This window comes from Aotus nancymaae, unplaced genomic scaffold (genome assembly GCF_030222135.1).
Source record: "Aotus nancymaae isolate 86718 unplaced genomic scaffold, 86718_ANA_hifiasm-v0.15.2.pri h1tg000014l, whole genome shotgun sequence".
NCBI lineage: Eukaryota > Metazoa > Chordata > Mammalia > Primates > Aotidae > Aotus > Aotus nancymaae.
Genome location: NW_026988425.1, coordinates 37429324 through 37450272, shown reverse-complemented (window position 1 = coordinate 37450272; position 20949 = coordinate 37429324). Strand labels below are relative to the sequence as shown.

At 43.5% G+C, this 20949-nt stretch overlaps 1 protein-coding gene across 2 annotated transcripts in view; it reads right to left on the bottom strand.

Moving 5' to 3' along the window:
- EGFLAM (EGF like, fibronectin type III and laminin G domains) overlaps positions 1-20949 on the bottom strand; it is a 221792-nt gene that overhangs the window by 125857 nt on the left and 74986 nt on the right. For both annotated transcript variants that reach the window (XM_012460023.2, XM_012460024.2), the window contains exons 2-5: positions 17576-17685; positions 16125-16208; positions 5530-5647; positions 4130-4265 (exon numbers count right to left, since the gene is read on the bottom strand). In XM_012460023.2, coding sequence (XP_012315446.2) covers positions 4130-4265; positions 5530-5647; positions 16125-16208; positions 17576-17685 — 448 coding nt within the window. The remainder of the gene's footprint in view (positions 1-4129; positions 4266-5529; positions 5648-16124; positions 16209-17575; positions 17686-20949) is intronic.

The following is a 20949-nucleotide window of genomic DNA, read 5'->3' as shown; positions in this document are numbered from 1 at the left end:
GCAGCCCAACATTAAATGCTGCAAGAAGCTGTGGAGGCTTCCTTTCAGGAAGACATCAAACAGTGGCCTAAGAGGAGGTTTCTCATTTCCTCAGCCAGCAGGACTCTGGGCAGGCTGGCTCTAAGCTTCCATCTCTGAAGGTGGGTCACAAACATGAAAGGACATGGGGATTCATAAAAAGTACTGGGCCACAAGTCAGGAGAATTCAGTTCTAATTTTATTCTGTCCCCAACTAGTCATTTTATCTTGGCAAAGCAACTTATGCAATGCAGTTCCAATTACTTCTCTTGTGAAAGGGAAATAGTGGTATGGTGGGATAGAAACAGACACCCATTGAATGTCTACATGTGTAGATGCTTTATGACTAAGAGCAATAGCTCTGCAATGAGGGTTACATTTGCTTGATATTACAGATGAGGAAATAGGGGTTCTGAGAAAAGATGACTGAAGTCACATATTCTAGAAGAGATAGAGGCAGATTTCCTAGCACAGGGGATGTAACAAGTGACTGGGCTTTCTCATATTACCTACCATGTTCCATTTGGAATTCAACGACATGCAAGAATTCTAAATTTGAAGCTAACCTTCCAGATACTGTGAAGGTATTTTGTCAAGGTAAACAGATAAATATATATTAACAGTTAGTTGGAATGGCATATAAATTTAAAATATACATAAGAGGCTGGGCACAGTGGCTCATGCCTGTAATCCCAGCACTTTAGGAGGCCAAGGCAGGTAGATCACCTAAGGTCAGGAGTTTGAGACCAGCCTGGCCAACATGGTGAAACCCTGTCTCCACTAAAAATACAAAAGTTAGCCAGGCATAGTGGCGGGTGCCTGTAATCCCAGCTACTTGGGAGGCTGAGACAGGAGAATTGGTTGAACCCGGGAGGCAGTGGTTGCAGTGAGCCAAGATTATGCCGTTGCACTCCAGCCTGGAGGACAAGAGCAAAACTGTGCGTGTGTGTGCACATGCACACACACACACACACACACACACACACACATAGACCTTGAGCCCCTTAGATATTAGAGAGCTTTGAACATTAAAATGCATTTTAATTAGTTTATACTTGTATATAACACCCACATATACCTTAAACTTTTGTAGGTTTTTAACATCAACACAGCTTCTTCTTACACAAAGTTCTTTCTCTTTCTCATATTTTGAAGAATATCACTTGATCCTCCTAACCACACACTGTAAGGCTGGAAGGAGTCATCACCCATGTTTTACAGATAAGGAGATTGTAGCCAATGGCTCTGGGGCCATGTTACCTCCCCTTGTCCCACTTCTGATTTCAGCAGCAGCTGCGGCATGGTCAGTTATTGGAGGGCTGACTCGTCTGCTGCGGCCAGCATGTCACCTCAGGCACACACTGTGCTCCTGTCACTCCTCACCTCTCTAGATTCCCCTCTTCACCATGAAGCGTGTAGGAGTTATACCCTCAGGGGCAATGCGCAAAGGACAGAGGAGGAAGAAGCAACTGGATACACGTCTCCTGTCTTTTTAATGGGAAATGTGAGAATAATTCTGTGGGGTTTCAGAGAGATCTCAATGGAATCAAGACCCCGGTGATGATCCTGCTACCTCTAGGAGTGACTTCACTAACACACCCTTATATATATCCTGCTTTCCTGTCTCATTCTCCCCACGCTCTCATTCCCATGTCCAAATAAACCGCTTGCACCCAGGTCTTTATCTCTGGCTGTCTTTTGAGGGGACTCCTCGCTATGAGAGGCATCAAGGCTCAGGAGGGGAAGTAACCCGTGCTGGGCCACACGGCTGGCATTAGAGAAGGCAGCACTGTCTCCCAGTTCTTCTGTCTGAATCCAGTGACTCTCTTTCATCTTCTACTTTCAGGTGTGCACGCAAGGTTAAGAAACGACCATTCTACCTTTTGCCAGTATATAGACATAGAGAAACTTTCAAAAATATGTGTTTGAACAAAAAATTAATAAATAATGCTTACCTTTGGTCAGGGTTACACAGTTTATCTCCTAGGCTACCATAAAACCATAAAAAATTGTGCTTTATTTTTTGAGACAGAGTCTCATTCTAATTGGGGTTGGAGTGCAGTGGCGTAATCTTGGCTCACTGCAATCTCCTCCTCCCTGGTTTAAGCGATTCTCATGCCTCAGCCTTTCAAGTAGGTGGGATTACAGATGCCTGCCACCATGCCCAGCTAATTTTTATATTTTTAGTAGAGATGGGGTTTCACCATGTTGGTCAGGCTGGTCTCAAACTCCTGACCTCAGGTGACCCACCCGCCTTGGCTTCCCAAAATGCTGAGATTATTGGCGTGAGCCACCGCACCCAGCCAAAACTGTATGTTTTGCAAAAATTTTCAAGTATTACATCTTGCTTTGCTGGTGTTGTCTAATTTATTTGTGTAAGTAAATTATAAATATTAAGTTTTGCCCTAAGTTTTACTGATAAGAAAGCTAAAGTTTTAGGATTTTCAGTGTAGCACGTTTAATTAGTATTGGAACCAAGATTAGAATCTTTTTTATTTTAGGCATATTCCAGGCTTTGCTTGCAAAATCTGTTCAATGGCACAGACATAGATTATCTTCAATGCAAAGCATTTTTCTGGGGCTTTGCAGTGGGCATTATAAAAAAAAAAATCTCAGAATCTGTTTCTCTTTTCTAGTAAATGTACCACGATTTTCCTTTGAGGATCCAATCTTCTTGAACACTGAATCCACATACTACAGGTTTGAGTGAACAATCAGTTGTTAATTCCAGAGCTTGGAATATGACCAGTGCCTGACCAATCCATGAATTCTTCCCACCCGGGCCACAGTGACTGGTGCAGAGGATGGAAAGGGACCTCAGCCTGGACAATTAGAATAAATATTGAGACTTTGCTGGGTCCATGGAGAAAGTCACTCTCCTTCCTAAGGAGCTAGGCTGGTCACTGAAGGTCTTGACTGCCTGGTGTCCATTTTGCCACCATCTGGGAAAAGCCCCATCTGAATATGAAGCCACGAAAGCAGAGAGACGCTTGGAGCCAGACTGCTGAACTGACACGGACCTAGCCTTCCCTGAATTTAGATTTGCTGATGGACTTTACAGTTACCGGAGCCGATGCATTACTGCCTCATCTTCTCCTTTCAAGCTTCTGACACTTGCAATTTAACAAGTCCTGTGCGAAACACTGTACTCAAGCATTAAAGAGATTCAGTGCAGTACCTCACCTCTGAAGAAACAAACACATGCTTTCCATTACCACGGAATAGGCTAGGAAGTCAAGACACAGAAGCAGAGCTAATCATATCTTGGGAGAATCCTTTGTCCCAGCTTCAGAGAGCCTTAGGAATGAGGTGCTGAGCCAGTCTCTTTATGAATGCAGAAAGCAGCAGGCCTCAGACAAACCCTATCACCTTTACTGTAGAGAATCCCAACTCCACAAACGTCATTTTCAGACTCACTCACCAGCCACCGCTTCCACTAAAATCAAATGGCAACTAGAGTTCAGAGGAAATACCTTAGCTTGGGAATTCTTTTTGTTGACCTTTGTTTTCTTTCTCTCTTTCTTTAAAATTACATAGCAGCACTGAATTGAGAATCAGTGCTTTAATATCTGTAAAAATTTCCAATCACTCTCTACCCTCTGCTAAGTTGAATAATAAGAAATGGAGAGGCTGATGAAAGAAAAACGTTGAAACCAAACCAAGACACTTGTCCCAAGGCAATATGGACTTGAAAGAAACAATGGGTTGTCCTTGTTTTTAAGAGGTTTTCCCCTGCTCCTGAGAAACGGCATCATCAAATATTTACTTTCATATGTGTTTCAAAGCCAGGAGGGCGAGGTTCATGCTTGAAATGTAGTCAGGCCTATCAGAAATGGTACCTCTGGGGTTTTCAGAGCCTAGAACAGTCTCTGCCTGTGCCGGGGAAATGGAGAAGAGGTATGTGATACAGACAGGTTTACCGGACCACCCACCAACAAAGAGGTATGGGGATCATTATCGCCCCAAGGAGATACACGGGCCTCCAAGCCTGTGTTGGCTCTTAAGTATACAGGCAGTAGAGACCTAGAGGTGACTCTCCCCATCGTCTTACATCAGGCTTGGAATTCCGAGGTCTACAAATTTGGCTTTTGAATGTGACATGCAGACTGACCTGATAAATTCCACAGAGTAGTACTGAATAGGGGTGCCTCCTTCACTCGCTCCAGGTTTCCAGGACAGGGCCACCTCAGAATCCGAAACCACAATGACGTGTGGCTGCTGGGGAGCTGCTGGAGGCAGGCAGTAATCTAGGTGGGACGGCAAACACAACTATATTAGGCTGGTCTCAGCCACTGGAGAGGTTTAATGTAATACATAAACAGCACAAGTACTCCCTAGACCCAAAATCTCTCTGTGCAGAACAGCCTCAAAACCCAAACCAAACAAATACAAAAACATAATCACAACTTCATCACCATGTAAGGTTTCAGTCAATGAGAGCTGGTCTTCCTTTCTCCCCACTGCCCCTCTGACTGCAAATCCAATTAATTATATCCCTGCCATTGACCCTGGGACACACAGTGTAAGTTCCCTGGAAAATCTTCTATCACATTTTCAACTTCTAATAGCCTTCCATCTCTGTTTGCATTGTCAAAACTGATATTTACCTTCAAGGAAAATTAAATGCTTAGAATCACTGCCACTTACATTCATTCTTTTCTCTGTGTGTTTTACCCATGACAATCAGAATGCATAGTAATGGTAGGTCATTTGGGAAATGCCCTCCTACGTAAAAATGTAGGAGTCACCCATGATCCCATCACCTCAAGTGACCGCTATTTCTGATCATGTCCAGACTCACACATTTCCCAGCCTATGTTCACACTACTCCATCTGCCTGGGAGACCTTTCCTGTCTTTTCTTCCTAGCAAAATCCTATGCATTTCTTGCAACTCAGACTAAAGGTAGGATTCTTTCTGAAAGCCCCCCTGAGCCTGGGCCAGAGGAAGTGTGCCCTCCGGTGTGCTCCGCAGCCTGGGCCAGAGGAAGTGCGCCCTCCGGTGTGCTCCGCAGCCTGGGCCAGAGGAAGTGCGCCCTCCGGTGTGCTCCGCAGCCTGCGGTGCAGTCCTTAGAAGTGCTGCTGCCACTCATTTGCCATTGGCTTCTCCTTCAGCAGTGATAGCCATCAACCCACCTTTGTACCCCACTGTCCATCTTGGTGCCACCTCAATAAACATTAGTTGCAATCTCTTTGTCTATAAATCTCTTCTCCTACGCCCTTTCCTCACCTTCGTCATTCCTACTTACCTGTCAGATCTCCACTAGTTGTCATCTCTTCAGGGAAGAATTCCTACAGTGCTGAAGCATCTATCACACTCTGTGACTAGACACTAATGAGAAAATGTCTTGACTCACCCCACTAAGTTCTGAGAGGGCAGGGGCTGGGCTTGCTTTTGTTCTCTGCTGAATTCCCAGAGCCTAGCACAGTACTTGGCACATAGTAGGTCTCTATTGATATTTGCTGAATGAAGGATGCATGGATGGCAGCCCACTACCTATTAATGAATTTACCTTGGGACAAAGTGGTGATATGCCGAGGAGAGCTCAGCCGCCCTTTGCCAGCCTGGCTGTAAGCTGCTATGCTCACACGATATTCAGTGCCCGGTTTCAAATCTCCGATCACTTCCTCCTGTCAATGATCAAACAAGATGCCAATAATCAGAAGATCTGTTTGGGCAAATTGTACGATTTCCAAGAGGTTTATATCTTGAGGCCTCTGTGAAATTGCTTGGCACAGAGAATGTTTTGCTTTGTCTAGGACTGACCCAGTTTTAAACTTTGCCAAGAAAAAAATGGCCATGACATATTTCCCAAGACTGAAGGATGACCCTTTATTGAAATCTATCCATGGTCCTAGAACTGGATACATTCACACTAGCAAATGTTACTGCGAACATCAGAATTCTTTGATCAAATTATTGGGCTGCTAGAAGGCATGTAATGATTCTTCCCTAGGATGGAATTCCCCAGTTCCCTCTTTCCATTTGCAGATTTCAGATGCTCAGGGAATCGCTGCAGCTGCACACTGAGGTCTTGATTTGTACCTATAAAGTAGGGACTGAAATTTTAGTTCTCAAAGACTTTCTTAAAAGTGTGTGTGTGAGTGTGTGTACTTCCCCTGCACAAAGGGCCCTGAGCAGGAAACCCCAGCCAAAGAGGGCTCTCTCCACCTTGAGCTTTGGCAAAAGTGGTGCGTCCCCTAAGCCACAGCACTAAGTAGTAACTGGGAGCCTGGGTCCGATCAGTGAGAAGCAGCAACACATTATAGTGGAAAGGGCACCGGCATTGTAGTCAACCAGCCCTGGGCTTCAATCCTGATTCTGCCACTTATTACTAGCTGTGTGCTTGATATTAAATTCACTAAGCCTCAGTTTCTTCTTCTGTAAGATAGGCATGACATATAGCCATCTTGCATGATGATAGCATTTGAGATAATGTGTGTCAAGCAGCCAGTACGGAAGATGTGCTCAGGAAATGAGTGGTCGTGATTATCGTCTTGGGCAGGTGGGAACCTTCCTCTTCTCTGCTTCCATAGGCTCCCTGACTACTCCAGAGGCCAAGCCCTTCCTTTGACACCTTCCTGACCATGCAGACCTGGTGGTCTAACTCTACTGACAATTGTGCCACTACTTTGGCACATTTACATTGTATTTATTAAAAACTGTTACTATTTCTTTCAAGGGATTATAAGCCACTTGAGAGCAGGGATCATGTCTTATAATTTCTTCACAACTTCTTTTGTAGATGTTTGAACATTCACTGTTGCTAAGAAGAATTAAGGGCATCCCCACAATTTTGTAAAGCATTCAACAAATAATTGTTGAATATTTAACACAGTTCTTAAACCCTGATTACACATTAGAATCACTCGGTGATCTAAACAACTGATGCCTGAACTCCACACCAGCCACTTAAATCAGAATCTATGGGGGACAGAACCAGGCGTCTGTTTGTGTAAAGCCCTCCAGGTGATTCTAATGTGCAGCCAGATTTGTGAACCGCTGGTCTAGGGCTCAGCTCACCTCTCATGCCCTGAACTGCCCTATCTATTCCCCTTCCTCTCATTGTCCTGATCCCCAGCCTTGCCAGTATCTACCAAATACTTCTGTATTTACTATGCTCAAGACTCTCCCACCTTAAAAACAAGAATTCCCTACCACACAGGCACCCCTAGCTCCTCTCTTCAGAGGCAACATCCTTGAAGTTCTCTTTGCTGCCTCACCTACTATTTACTCCTGAACTTACTCCCACCTGGCCTTTCTCATGACAAATCTATTGAGATGTTCTTACCAAGACACCATATCAACTTTGTAGTGAACCCAGTGGGTGCATCTCAGTCTTTAATGACTCGTTGCATCTTTCAATACCATTGTCTACCCTTGCTTCTTCGGTCTCTTCAAAATCATGACTTTGCTCATCCATGGTCACCTTCTACGTCTCATGTTGCTCCTTTCCGATACCCTCCCTCCACCCCCTTCCTCTGCTACCTCTAAGGACTGGTCTTTCCCAGGAGTTCACTCTGTCACCATCTTCTCTTCTCCCTCATAGAGGCTTGCCTGGGTAAACTCATCTACCAGTCCCTTATCTTCTGGCACCACCTTCAGAGTGACACCTCCCAACTCTGCACCTCCAGCTCGGGCCTGCCTCTTGGTCTCCAGGCATGGATTTGTGAGTGCTTCTTGAACATCTCTACCCAGCGACTCCCAAGCAAGCCAGGTGCAACATAACCAAAGCTCAGCTAACCACTCCGCCCCCTACTGCCAAAACAAACTAAAGCAAAACAGCCTCTCTGCTTCCCTTCTCTCTCACTCATTACCCAAGGCCAGAATTCTTGATGCTTTCCTCTGAGCTCCCCCTTCAGCCCTCACCACTATCCAGTCAGTTCCCATGCAGCAGATTCCACCTCTTTCATATCACTTGAATATGTTCCTGTCATTTCATCCTTACAGCCCTTGAAGACCAAGTTCTCATAAATATGACAATGGGCTCTGATTCCCCTGCCACTAATGCTGCCCTGCCTGTACCTCCAATCTGGGCTCCACAGTCCTTTGCTAATTATCTTTCTAAATCCCCAATCTGATCACGTACTTCACACTTTAAAGCCCCTCAGAAGAGCATGTTTGTGTCCCCCTGTTTCTCCTTCCAGCATCATCCCATACCGTGTCCCCTCCTTACATTGTACATTCCAGTCATACTTAAGAACTTGGCAGGGCTCGAATTTATGCCATTCAATGCCTCTGGGCCTTTGAACCTGCTGCTCCCTCTACATGAAATGCCCTTCTCCCTACTCTTGCCTGGCTCACCCCTACTCATTCTTCATGACTCAGATCAGCTGAGACATTACCTCATCTCTTTGGCCCCGCCCCAGTCTGATTAGGTGTCCCTCCTCTATGCTGCCCTGGTGTCCTTGGTACAACTTAATTAAAATACAAGGTGAGTGGTGCTCAGATTATCAGTTGATTTGTCACCTTGTTCCCACTTACCTGAAGCTAGTAAGCAAGATCTTATTCCTCTGGCATCTCAAAGCTTAGCACAGTATTACCAGACATCTAGCAAATGTTCAAGCAATGCTTCTTGATGAATGAATAAATGAACTAATGAATGATGAAAAAAAGAAATCAAGCCAAGATGTCTCATGTACACAGATGACCTCATCAAGACGCCAGCTGATACTACTGAGCCCTGCATCTTGACTCACAGCACCAGTACCCCCGCCCCAGGACCTGGATTAGCACTTCCAGGGACAGGACTGACTCTCTCTTTCCCACCTCCCTCCAACTACCTCCACCATACCTTTCAGATTTGCTCCCTTCTTCCATTTCCACCTTGGTGCTCAAGTTCTGGCCCCTTTGACTCCTTGCCTGGGGCGCCTCCAGGAACAGGACTGACTCTCTCCTGCCCACCTCCCTCCAGTCACTCCCGACATGCCTTTCAGACCCTTCTTCTATTTCTACCTCAGTGCCTGAGTTCCCGCCCCTTTGACTCCCTGCTCGGGTCTTCAGTCTGCCCCTCCCTCCCTCCCTCCCACCTCCACTCCATCCTACATGTGGCTTCACAATGGGTCTTTGCTGCACGTGTGGACCTGCCTTCAGAGCCCCTCTCCAGCTCTACTTCCTCCTATCCGTGCTCCTGAGCTTCACCTTGTCTCCAGGTTTCACGTCAAGTTTGGTGGTTAAGAGATCGGAGGCAGCAGGTGGATCCAACCTTTGTTCTCACTCCCCTCCTGACTGCCACGCCAGGCTTTCCTCATGGAAGCAGAAACACTTTCAAACCAACACGGTGCTCTCCCGGGCTTTTGCTTTAGGATCCTTTACTACTAGGAAGTCATTATGCTGGATGAAGTATGGGTGGTGATGTGATTTCAGAGTGTTGTAGATATTAGCCAATACCAAACACAGCTACCATTAATTACCAGTGATAGGGTATTTTCTCCGTTTTAGGAACAAAGGGAAAGAAGGCTATGTGTAGCCTTATTTAGTTCTTCCTTCAGTTCTGTGAGGCAGGTGTAACTCTTATTTTCATTTACAGAGGAGAAAACGGAAGCCCTGAAAAGTTCACAATTTGCTCAAGCTTTGGTCAGTGGCAAAACAGGGATCTGAGCCCTTCTCCATTTAACATTTAGCATTTAACATTTAACATCAAGGCCCGAGTTCTAACTGGCCAGTACACGTACGAAAAATATTAAATAGGCCAGGTGCGGTGGCTCACTCCTGTAATTCCAGCACTTTGGGAAGCCAACACAGGTGGATCACAAGATCAAGAGTTTGAGGTCAGCCTGACCAACATGGTGAAACCCCATCCCTACTAAAAATACAAAAATTAGGCGGGTGTGGTGGTGGGCACCTGTAATCCCAGCTACTTGGGAGGTTGAGGCAGGAGAATTGCTTGAACCCAGGAGATGGAGGTTGCAGTGAGCCAAGATCACACCACTGTACTCTAGCCTGGATGACAGAGCAAGGCTCTGTCTCAAAAAATAAATAAATAAATAAATAATGTTTAAATCAACAACAAACAATACTTATCACAGCCACTGAAAACTAGATTATTACTACTTTATGAACATGGAAGTTAATGTATCAGAAATTTAAATGTTATCACTGAAAACCAAGCAAAATCGTATTTGTAGTTCCATATATAGATTAGATATGGAAGATCAGTGTTACCTTCAGCTTGGGTGCATTCTGAAGGGTAGAGGGTGACCTTCCCAGAAGCCGCTGTCTCCTGTCTGTCTCTTTTCCTGCACTGACATGCCAGGAAGCTGGCACAAAGGTAAAAATCAAGGGGACTGAGTGGTCAGGGCCATGGAAACATGAATTCAGAGACTTCACTGTCACCTCCTCCCCTGACATCTCTCCTTTCAAATGGAATCCTCATTATATTGTGACTTGTGATAACACTTGCAATTTGTAGTAAAATACCACAAACCATAAATCTTTGTATTTCTGTCCTTAAAGGACTTACCATCACCATTTCAGCCTTGTCTCAAACTATGGCAAATACTTCCGCCTCCCAGGTCCCAGTGATTCTCTTGCCTCAGCCTCCTGAGTACCTGGGATTACAGACATGGGCCACCATGCCCAGCTAATTTTTGTATTTTTAGTAGAGATAGGGTTTCACCAGGTTGGCCAGGCTGATCTCAAACTCCTGACCTCAGATGATCTGCCCACCTCGGTCTCCCAAAGTTCTGGGATTACAGGCATAAGCCACCGCGCCCAGGAAGACTATTCTTTACTATGTACTTTTCACTCTGCATTGATGAAATCATGTTGAATTGTTCTGAGCTGAAGTCTCTGACTCTGATTTCAGACCTCGCCTTTACCTCCTTACATGCTGCTGTTCATTCTCCTCCTACTGCTAAAAATACAGATCATTTGGCTTCAGAAGTAAGGCTAGAGGCTGTTCTATTCACTAGTTCAGATGAACGCAGCTGAGAGGAGGCATGAATTGAATAGAGCACTGGACTGGGAGCCAGGAGACCCAGGTTCTGCTGCTAACCTAGCTGCGTGGTCTTGGGGATGCCACTTAGCTTCTCTGAGCCAAAGATTCAACACTGAAATTCTGTGATTCTTCTAAAACAACCTTCATTGATACCTAGTAAAAAAAAAAAAAAAAAAGTTGACCCTACAAGTTAAGACTGGGCTTCAGTTGCCTTAGTGGCAGTTGGGACCACCTAGCATTGTCCAGTGGAAGGCACCAGAGAAACAGAAGAGTGCTCTCTTCCAAGCGTCCTTCCTCCAATGCTCTGAGGACGGCTGTGCAGAGCAGGGTGGAGGGAGGAGTTGTAGGGATTTCTATTACCTGGGTGGTCACAGGAAGTTATTTTCCAGAGTTTTGCTGCAGGGCAGCATTGGCTTTGGAGGCTGGACTGATTTTCCTTACGTGGATCTGTCCTGCATGCTGCAGGAAAGTTCGCATCCCTGATGCTTGCCTACCAAACTGCCCAGTAGGGGACAAAGGTACCCCCAGTTGGGAACCATTGCTAGTCCATCCCTTCTTTTTTCTTTTCTTTTCTTTTTTCTTTTTTTTTTTTTTGAGACAGAGTTTCACTCTTGTTGCCCAGGCAGGAGTGCAATGGTGTGATCTCGGCTCACTGCAATCTCCACCTCCCAGGTTCAAGTGATTCTCCTGCCTCAGCCTCCCGAGTAGCTGGGATTACAGACACCTGCCACCACACCTGGCTAATTTTTCTTTCTTTTTTTTTTTTTTTTTTTGGATTTTTATTAGAGACGGGCTTTCACTATGTTGGCCTGGCTGGTCTCAAACTCCTGACCTCAGCTGATCCACCTGCATCGGCCTCCCAAAGTGCTGGGATTATAGGCATGAGCCACCGCACCCGGCCCCATCCCTTCATTTTACAGTTGAACAGAAATTCCGAAGAGCTCAGTGACTTCGCCCCTGCTCTGATAAGAAAGCAGGAACTAGGTTCAAGTCTTCTGATTCCTGGTTAACTTTTCTGTCTCTAAGTTTTGGGTCAACTAGTGGACTCTGAAGCAGGGTGGTGCTGCATCCCCAGGGATAGCAAGACAATCCACTGAGATGCCACAAGAAAACACAAGAACTCCCTATTCTGTTTTATCTCCTTCTTTAAAATTCTGTGAGATTTTATAATGTACCTAATATGTTAGTACAGTAGCATATGTATGATTTATAAATACACATATATTGGTGCATGTTCAAATATTTTTTAATTGATGGCATGCATGATCAGAGTGTAAAGACCACCACCCTAAACACCCTTTTCTAACTCTAAAAAAATTACCAAATTGCCCTGATTTGTTTTTTCAATTTTATTTTCCAGGAGGAAACCTACAGGATATTCTTTAAAGAAAAAGATAAGGTGGGCTTGAAATGATACCAAATTGGAAGCCTCTAGAAGGCAGATGATCAAACAATGCAGCCCAACTCCACATTATCAGCTGGAGTATTTTGGTTATTTTATCAGTTAAATCAGATTAACTGTTTGTCAACCCACTCCCAGGTTTGGCATTGAATCCAGAAAACCAAATCTACCGTTTTAAGGTAATTGGTCCTATCTTACTGAAAACACAATCTGGAATTGTGAGAGGAAATAAGGGAGAAAAGAGGAGGTAAAAGAAGGGGGACTACCTCCAGAGAGGTGCTCACTAGTCAAATATTTTCTCTCCTTTTCAATCTGTTTCACCTGCTCTTGATCCAGAGCTTAAATTACTTCAACCTTCAGAGAGGCTCCCCTTAACCCTACTCTGCTGTGTGAGATGAAGGAGTACATGCAAGGATAAAAGTGGAGTCCTTCTAAACCATTAAAAATTCACCCGTAGGTTCAGCTATCTGTGCTTACACAGGAACTAGGCGCTCTCCACTGAGCCTTAATCAGCATGAGAAAGATGCAGGAAAATCAGCATTTTGATGAAAAGAGATCCCCTGAATCTTGGGTTGGGACAGGAGTTTAACTTTTCTAAAACACACTTACAAAAATTGCCTGATGATCAGGCTGTCCCTGGAGAGAGGTAATAACAGAAGCAACGTGAAGAGTAGAAGAAAACTTGCATGGCTAAAACAAATGTGTACGGCACCTGCCCCTTCTGCTCTGCACAGGCAAGGGCAGCAAACACACATCTTTGCAACATGAATCATACTGGCCACTTACTAAGCTCTTCTGTGCCAGGTATCGTGCTGAAGGTTCTATAATCATGAACTTATAACACATCTTTATCTGTAGAATGACATTATATAGTACAGAGGTTCTAAAACTTGCTCTGTTCTTGCCACCCTTAGTGTGCCAGTAATGTTTACAGCATATCTATGCCAAAAGAAATGCCTAACTGTTCCATTTATTAAGTAGTTATATCCAAACAACTCGGTAATAGTAGTTGGTAAGGTTTGGCTCTGTGTCTCCAACCAAATCTAATCCTTAAATTGTAATAATCCCCATGCATCAAGGGTGGGACCAGGTGGAGGTAATTGAATCATGGACGTGGTTTCCCCCATGCTGTGCTCATGCTAGTGAGTTCTCACAAGATCTGATGATTTTATAAGGGGCATCCCACTTCGCTCAGCACACATTCCCTCTCCTGCCACCCTGTGAAGAAGTGCCTTCCACCATGATTGTATGTCTCCTGGGGCCCCCCCAGCCATGTGGAACTGTGAGTCAATTAAGCCTCTTTTCTTTATAAATTACCCAGTTTCAGATATGTTTTTATTAGCAGCATGAGAACAGACTAATACAGTAGTTCGCACAGGTGTTGCTGTTTTCCTGAAAAATGTTACAAATATTCCACCGTGCCCCTGTGAGCCTGCTGCAGAGCCCTGGAGCACGCTGGCACACAGTTTGGGAACCACAGACACACTATGACATAGATATCTCTGGGATCCCTGTTATGTCAGTGAGGAAACTGAGATCCAGTAAGGTTAAGCAGCTGGTTTGATGAAATGTAGAAATCTGAACACAAGTCATCAGAATCCAGAACCCATGCGGCTGTATCAGAATCCTCCTGCCCCCTTGCTGAATCACTGCCTTTATGTCTAGTCATTATTTCCTCTTTTCATCTGTTTATTCTGCAACTCTCCCCACCCCCTACACACACACACACACACACACACAGGCATGTCTGCACACACTCATGCTCATTTATTGCCTGCGCTCAAACCATTCCAACTGGGATGTCCCTCCCTTGAGTCTGCCTTTCCAGAAAGTTCCTGCTTTAGTCCTCAGTCCCAACTTTCACCTCCTGACCACTTGTTCCCACACTCACCTCTCCCTCTTCAAACACTAAGCAGCATGTTAATGATATGTCTACTAAGAGGTCTACTAAGCAGCATGTTAATGACATCTGATCTTACATTGTTCCCTAATTGTTTTATGTGTGTGGATGTGGTTTTCAGAAGACTGAAAGCTGCCCCCAAACAGGGACTGTGTGTTGTCTTGTGTTGGGCATAGAGTAGCCCCAATGCAAATTTGTCAAAATCAGCAAGATGATCAAATGCAGAAATTGATAGCATACCCTAATGCCTAGATGTAATAGTGGAGACAATATATTTAAGTCATCAGCAATGATAACTAACATCCATGTGGCTTTTATTTGATCCTCACAAGAGTATAATTATTACACCCCTTTCATGGAAAAAAAAGTTGAGGTTTAGACAGGTTTAGTGACTCTGACCAACGTTACCCAACCTGTGAATGGAAAAACAGGCCTAAAAATCCAGAGTGTTGGTCTCCTTCCCAGCCCTGTTTTAGGTTTATACAGCAGTGACCTTCAGAGAGATGCCAATTTTCAGCCCACGTTCTGTGATGGGCAGGATGTCAATTTCAGAGGCAGTGTCTAGACTCAGAGGTACCTGTCACCCTTGATACCTGGACTGTCTTCCAAGCCAAGCAGTGAGCCCTGCAGGACACCAGGCTGGGGTGGCTGGGGACACTGCTAGAAGCAATCAGGCTCCTTGGTGAGGTCAGTGAGCTTACTGAAAGTTCCAACCCATCTCCCTTTCTTAAGACGGAGTAAACTATAGAGGCTGGGGTTGACGGCTTCTGCAGCCAATGCTGGGTGCTTAAGCAAAAGTCTATTTTGACCTTAAAAGCATGTCATACAAAATAAAAGCAAGCTGGAAATATGCATCTATTCCTTCTGAATCATGAGAGCTTTGGTAGAACCAGCAAGGGCAGGGGCTCAGAGGTCAGTCAGCTCCGAGTTTACAGTTGATGCTGTTACTCACTAATGTATGATTTGAGGAAAGTTACTTCACCTCTCCAAGTCTCAGCGTCCTTGTCAGTAAAATGAGGTCATAGGATAGTTGTGAAGATTAAATGGCAAAGCCAATGTAAAGCAAAGGGTGGTGGCTGCCAGGTAACAGACGCTCAATAAGTGATAGTTCCTTATCACAGATGACAAACAGGTGCTGCAGCCAGAAGGCGTGGATGAAATAGGAGTTAGCACCAGCACCAGCACCAGCACCATTAGAACAGTGTTATGGGGGGACTGGTGCTAACTCCTTGTAGAGCAATTCAAAACTCTCTAGCCTGTAGTAGTAGCAGAATGAGGAAGGAGGAGGGGAGTAAAAGAAAGGAAAATACAAGATGCCTGAGGCAAAAAATTCACCCAGAGAGACCCTGAGAAACGAAATAGATGAGGAGCCAATAATTAGTTAGTAGAAGGACAGGGTGCTGGGCTTGAAAAAAAATAAACAACTTGGACCATTTAAATATACATTTCAAATTGCATCCTCTTCTTCTGCATTGTGTCTTCAGGCAGCTTGGAAGATATAAATGCGTCATATTTATGTATAAAGCATTTATTGGGATTTAAAAAAAAAAACAGAACTGAACTTTATGAAGAAAAGAAGGGGAAAAACCAGCTGTAGGGTGGCAGGTTTCTTGCATGATAAAATGGGGTTGAGTCTGGGATGGAAGCATTTACGCCACGATTCTTTTGTCAGATGCCTGTCTTTCCAGGGACGTAGAAGGCATGGCTCAGAGGAAATGTACATGGAGGATATCTGGAAATGCTAAAGGACTATTACAAGTGTTAGTTATTATTAACACGTGTATAGTAGCACACCCACCAAATCATCAATCTGCCTGAATATCGCCCATGTGCCTTTGAGGGGACTGTCAGGATGGAGAGACTCACCGTGGTCGGGATTTCCTGGCTGACGGGCACACTGTGTGACTGCTCCTTCAGGGATTTATCTGCGCCAACCTCGGAGTAAAAGACCTTGAAAAGATGCAGACACCCTGGTGAGAGCAGAGCCCATGCTTGTGTAAGATCAAAGGTTGTAATTGCACTCACAGTGGCAGCAGGCTCTGAGGTGCATCGCCTTAACATCAAGTGCACTAGTTCTGTAGGAACCACATGAGACCTACTTGGGTTGGGGTGGGAGTGGTGGGGTGGTGTTACAAACTCAGAAGCCTGCGGAGTCCAGGAGGAAGACATATAGTAATGAAGTGAGATACAGAGGTCTGGATGTGGCTCCTGTTATTTTTCCCAAAATGCATGAGCCTCCCAGGTAATCTTTCATTTTCTCATTTTCAATAAGACATGAGTCCAGAAATAAATTTCTCTACTTTTAGAAAACAGTAAGGCTGGGCTCATGCCTATAATCCCAGCACTTTGAGAGGCTGAGTTGGGTGGATCACGAGGTCAGGAGTTCAAGACCAGCTTGACCAACATGGTGAAACCCCATCTCTACTAAAAATACAAAAATTAGCCAGGCATGGTGGTAGGCACCTGTAATCCCAGCTACTCAGGGGGCTGAGGCAGAAGAATCACTTGAACCGGGAGGTGGAGGTTTCAGTGAGCCGAGATCATGCCACTGCACTCCAGCCTGGGCGACAGAGCAAGACTTCGTCTCAAAAAAAAAAAAAAAGAAGGAAAGAAAACAATTGGACAAAGGCCATGATCAATGGCTACTGAAAAGGAGACAGTAGCAGGTGGTGGGATTAGGGTGTTACTGGGGTCTTACATCTCATCTAAAATGAGCAGCTCAATTCCAGCAGGCTTGGTGCCTTATGGGAATGTGGACCGAATGTGGCCAGCTCCCCACATGTCCCAGAGAGTATACGACTCCAAATATTTATGTGAAATGTCTTGACTTCTCGAAGTTATTCAAAGAAAACATTTTGGTGAAATGAAATCAGCCCAATTTGTAGCCTCTGAAAGATAAGAATGCACTCTCTGCTGATTCCTTCATTTTGCCTATCCACCTTCTTACTTTAATTCAGATTTTACATTATTTTGTACTTATTGACAACATTCCACAGTGATTTCCTGTTTCCCATGTTTTATTCTCCAGATTGGACTATTGGCAATTGAATAGCAAGAACCATGTCCTTTTAGTTTATATTTTCCCACAGCTGGACAGAGAAAGGACTGGACAGATCCTAAATGAGTAATGCAGATGTGATGTGACACTCAGAGCATTTACAAATACCCTTCAAAGGGGGACATTTCTTCTAGTTTATGGAGAGAGAATGGGGCTGTTATTGATACAGAAGAAAAGATATCTAGACAAAGCAAGGAAGAGAAAGACATACAGTCACACAACACACCCACTGAGGAAACTCCCATGCCCGTGTACTCACAGTATACCCAAGGATGGGGCTCCCAGGATGCCTTGGCATTTTCCACTGGATGCTGAAAGCCGTACAGTTCAATGCGCCCAGCTTGATGTCAAGAGGCGGCCCTACCTTCCCTGCCCCCAAACAAAATAGATTGTGTTAGCACATCCCACCTTGAGTATACTTACACAAGATTTAAGAGTGCATTCTCTGACACATGAAAAGCACACCGAAAGATAATTTCAAAAATGAAGTCAATCTCTAATCTACCACACCTGTCTCAGCTGACCTCACCCACTTTGCTATCCTCTCCCAACCTGGCATTCGTAGATAAATCAGCCCAACTATGACCCTCGTTCTCTTGAGTAACTTCTAATAGGTGAGGGACCAGCAAAGGAGGATTCAGGGTAGCACAGACCACAGACACTTCTGACTTGACTCTGAAAGTTTAACATGTACTAAAGTAAGATGACAGACACATTTTTATTTACTGAATAGCATATATGTTTTATGTATATATTATATAGATGTGTTTGCTTATACAGTTAGGATATACCCTATGGTGGGACATTTCAAAAATATAGTTATGTATAAAATGAAGTTTAAATATTTCAAATGTTTCACTATCTATTTATCTTAAGTAACTTCATAGTTATAGATAGTAAGATTTATAATTATAACATATACAGGTTGCCACAATTTAGAAAATATAAAAAAATTGTATCTAATTCTAACATTCAGAAATGAGTCCTATTAGCATTGTGCTATATCTCCTGTTGGTTATGTGCAATTTAAAAAAATTGTTTCTCTCTCTCTCTCTCTCTCTCTCTCTCTCTCTCTCTGTGTGTGTGTGTGTGTGTGTGTGTGTGTGTGTGTGTGTGTTTCTATACAGTTGACATCCCTTATCTGAAATGCTTGGGACCAGAAGTGTTTCAGATTTCAGATTTTATTGGGTTTTGGAATATTTGCAATATACTTAGCTGTTGAGCATCTCAAATCCAAAATGCTACAATGGGCATTTCCCTTGAGCATCATATTGGTGCTTAAAAAGTAGGATTTTGGAGCATTTAGGGTGCCAGAGTTTTGGATTTTGGATGCTCAACTTTGTGTGTGTCTGTGTTTATGTAATTTTTAAATTGTTCTTGTTATATATAGTGATTATGTATATATACATGTATGTTAATAATTTTAAGTCTTATCTCAGTATATATATATATATAGAGAGAGAGAGAGAGAGAGAGAAAGAGAGAGAGAGTACAAATAGCATATTTACAATCATTAAAATCATTATTTTTAAGGCTGTAAATTTTTCCATATAACACATGTTCCATAATAAACAGCATTTGCCATCCCACTATTGTTAGGCAATTTACTTCCAATATTTTGCTATCTTAAATAATGCTCCATGAGGGCAGAGAGTAGGTCTATCTTGTTCAGAGCACAGAAACTAATAATAGTTACAGCACAATAAATATTCCTTAAGCGAATGAACATCCCGCAACTTGATTTTCCTCTTACTAATATATCGTGGTGAGCTTTCTTTTTAACCATTGCATATAATTCTCCAGCATATCCTTTAGGATACTAGTAATTCACAGAGATCTAATGTTATCTATTTAATGGACTGCTGCTGGGGCTTGTCATCACTGTTTTTAATAACAGAACCCAAAGTTTTTCTGGTGGATGGAGTAAGAGAAACCCAGTGCTGTCAGCAGGAACCATGAGGCCAAGAGTCACCTCCCCTCTACCCCATATACACCTACGACTGTTACCACTCAGAGATTTAATCCTTAATGATCTCTCTGACTCTGCCATTAAATCTGCTCAAGATTTAATGTCATGGCTTATTGGCTAGACTTAGGCCATGTGGCTTCCTCTTGGCTCAACCAACAGGCAGGAAAGGAAAGATCAGTACTTTCTGATTTCTAAACTGGGAAATGACAGGCTGAGACAAGTTCAGGGAATTGTTCTTCCACCAAGCCCATCCACAGTAAAGAAAGAAACCAGTAGGAGGACAGAATCATAGAAAAGGGTAGTGGGAGGTTGGATAGCGAAAACTCTGCTTTTCAGAGCACGCGTGTATATTAACTATTGCTCCATTGATTGACACTGAAGTTATTTTCAAAATATCACTGTTAAAAATAATGCTGAAAAGAACATCTGAATATGTGCCTTTTTGTGCACATGTGCCAGTGTTTCTAGGATGGATATCTATAAAATTTATCAAGAATATACATTTTCATTTTTACTACTAATGACTTATTGCTCTCCCCAAAAGAGTAAATGAATAAATCTTTAGGTGCATTCAATTATTTATTTGGGTAAATTCTTAAAATTCTTAAAGCAGAGTTCTTGTGTCTAAAATGGTTTTTCAACTTTGACACTGTTGACATTTGGGGCTGCATCATTTTTGCAGGGGCTGTCCTTTCACATCATAGGATGTTGAGCAGCATCCCTGGTCTCTACCCACTAAATGATAGTAGTATTCTCCAACCCCATGTGAAAACTCAGAACATCTCCACACATTGCCAAATGTTCCCCAAGGGGCAAAATTGTTCCCCATTGAGAAGCATTGATTTAAGAGAATGAATATTTTAAAGATTTCTAATAAATATCATCAAACTTACATTTAGAAAATTAACTAATTTAGAAGTTTATAATGGTGTATGAAATGTATAAGTAACAGTATAAAATAACACAGCCCCACCAGGTCTTAGTACTGTCACTTTTCAAAGAACTTTTGCTCAGAGAATAAAAAATATATATATAAAAAAGGCACAGACTAGGAGAAAATATTTGCAAAAGAAATATCTGATAAAGGTCTGTTATCCAAAATATACAAATGCTATAGACAAAACACATGCGTCCTTCCAAAATTCATATGTTAAACCCTAATTCCCAATGTAATATTATTTAGAGATATGGCCTTTGGGAGGTGATTAGGTCATGAGGGTAGAGCCCTCATGAATAGGATTAGTTACCTTGTGAAATAATACCCTAGAGAGCTCCCCCTCCCCTTCTGCTATGTGAAGACACAGCAAGAAGACAGTTCTCTATGAGCCAGGAAGTGAGCCTTCACCAGACACCAAATCTGTTGGTGCCTTGGTCTTAGACTTGTCTGCCTCCAGAATGGTGAAAAATAAATTTTTGTTGTTTATAAGTCACCCAATCTATAGTATTTTGTTTACAGCAGCTGAACAAACTAGGATAATGCAGAACTCTTAAAACTCAACAGGCCAGGTGCAGTGGCTCATGCCTGTAATCTCAGCACTTTGGGAGGCTGAGGCAGGTGGGTCACTTGAGGTCAGAAGTTTGAGACAAGTCTGGCCAACATGGCAAAACCCTGTCTCTACTAAAAATACAAAAATTAGCTGGGCATGGTGGCGGGCACCTGTAAT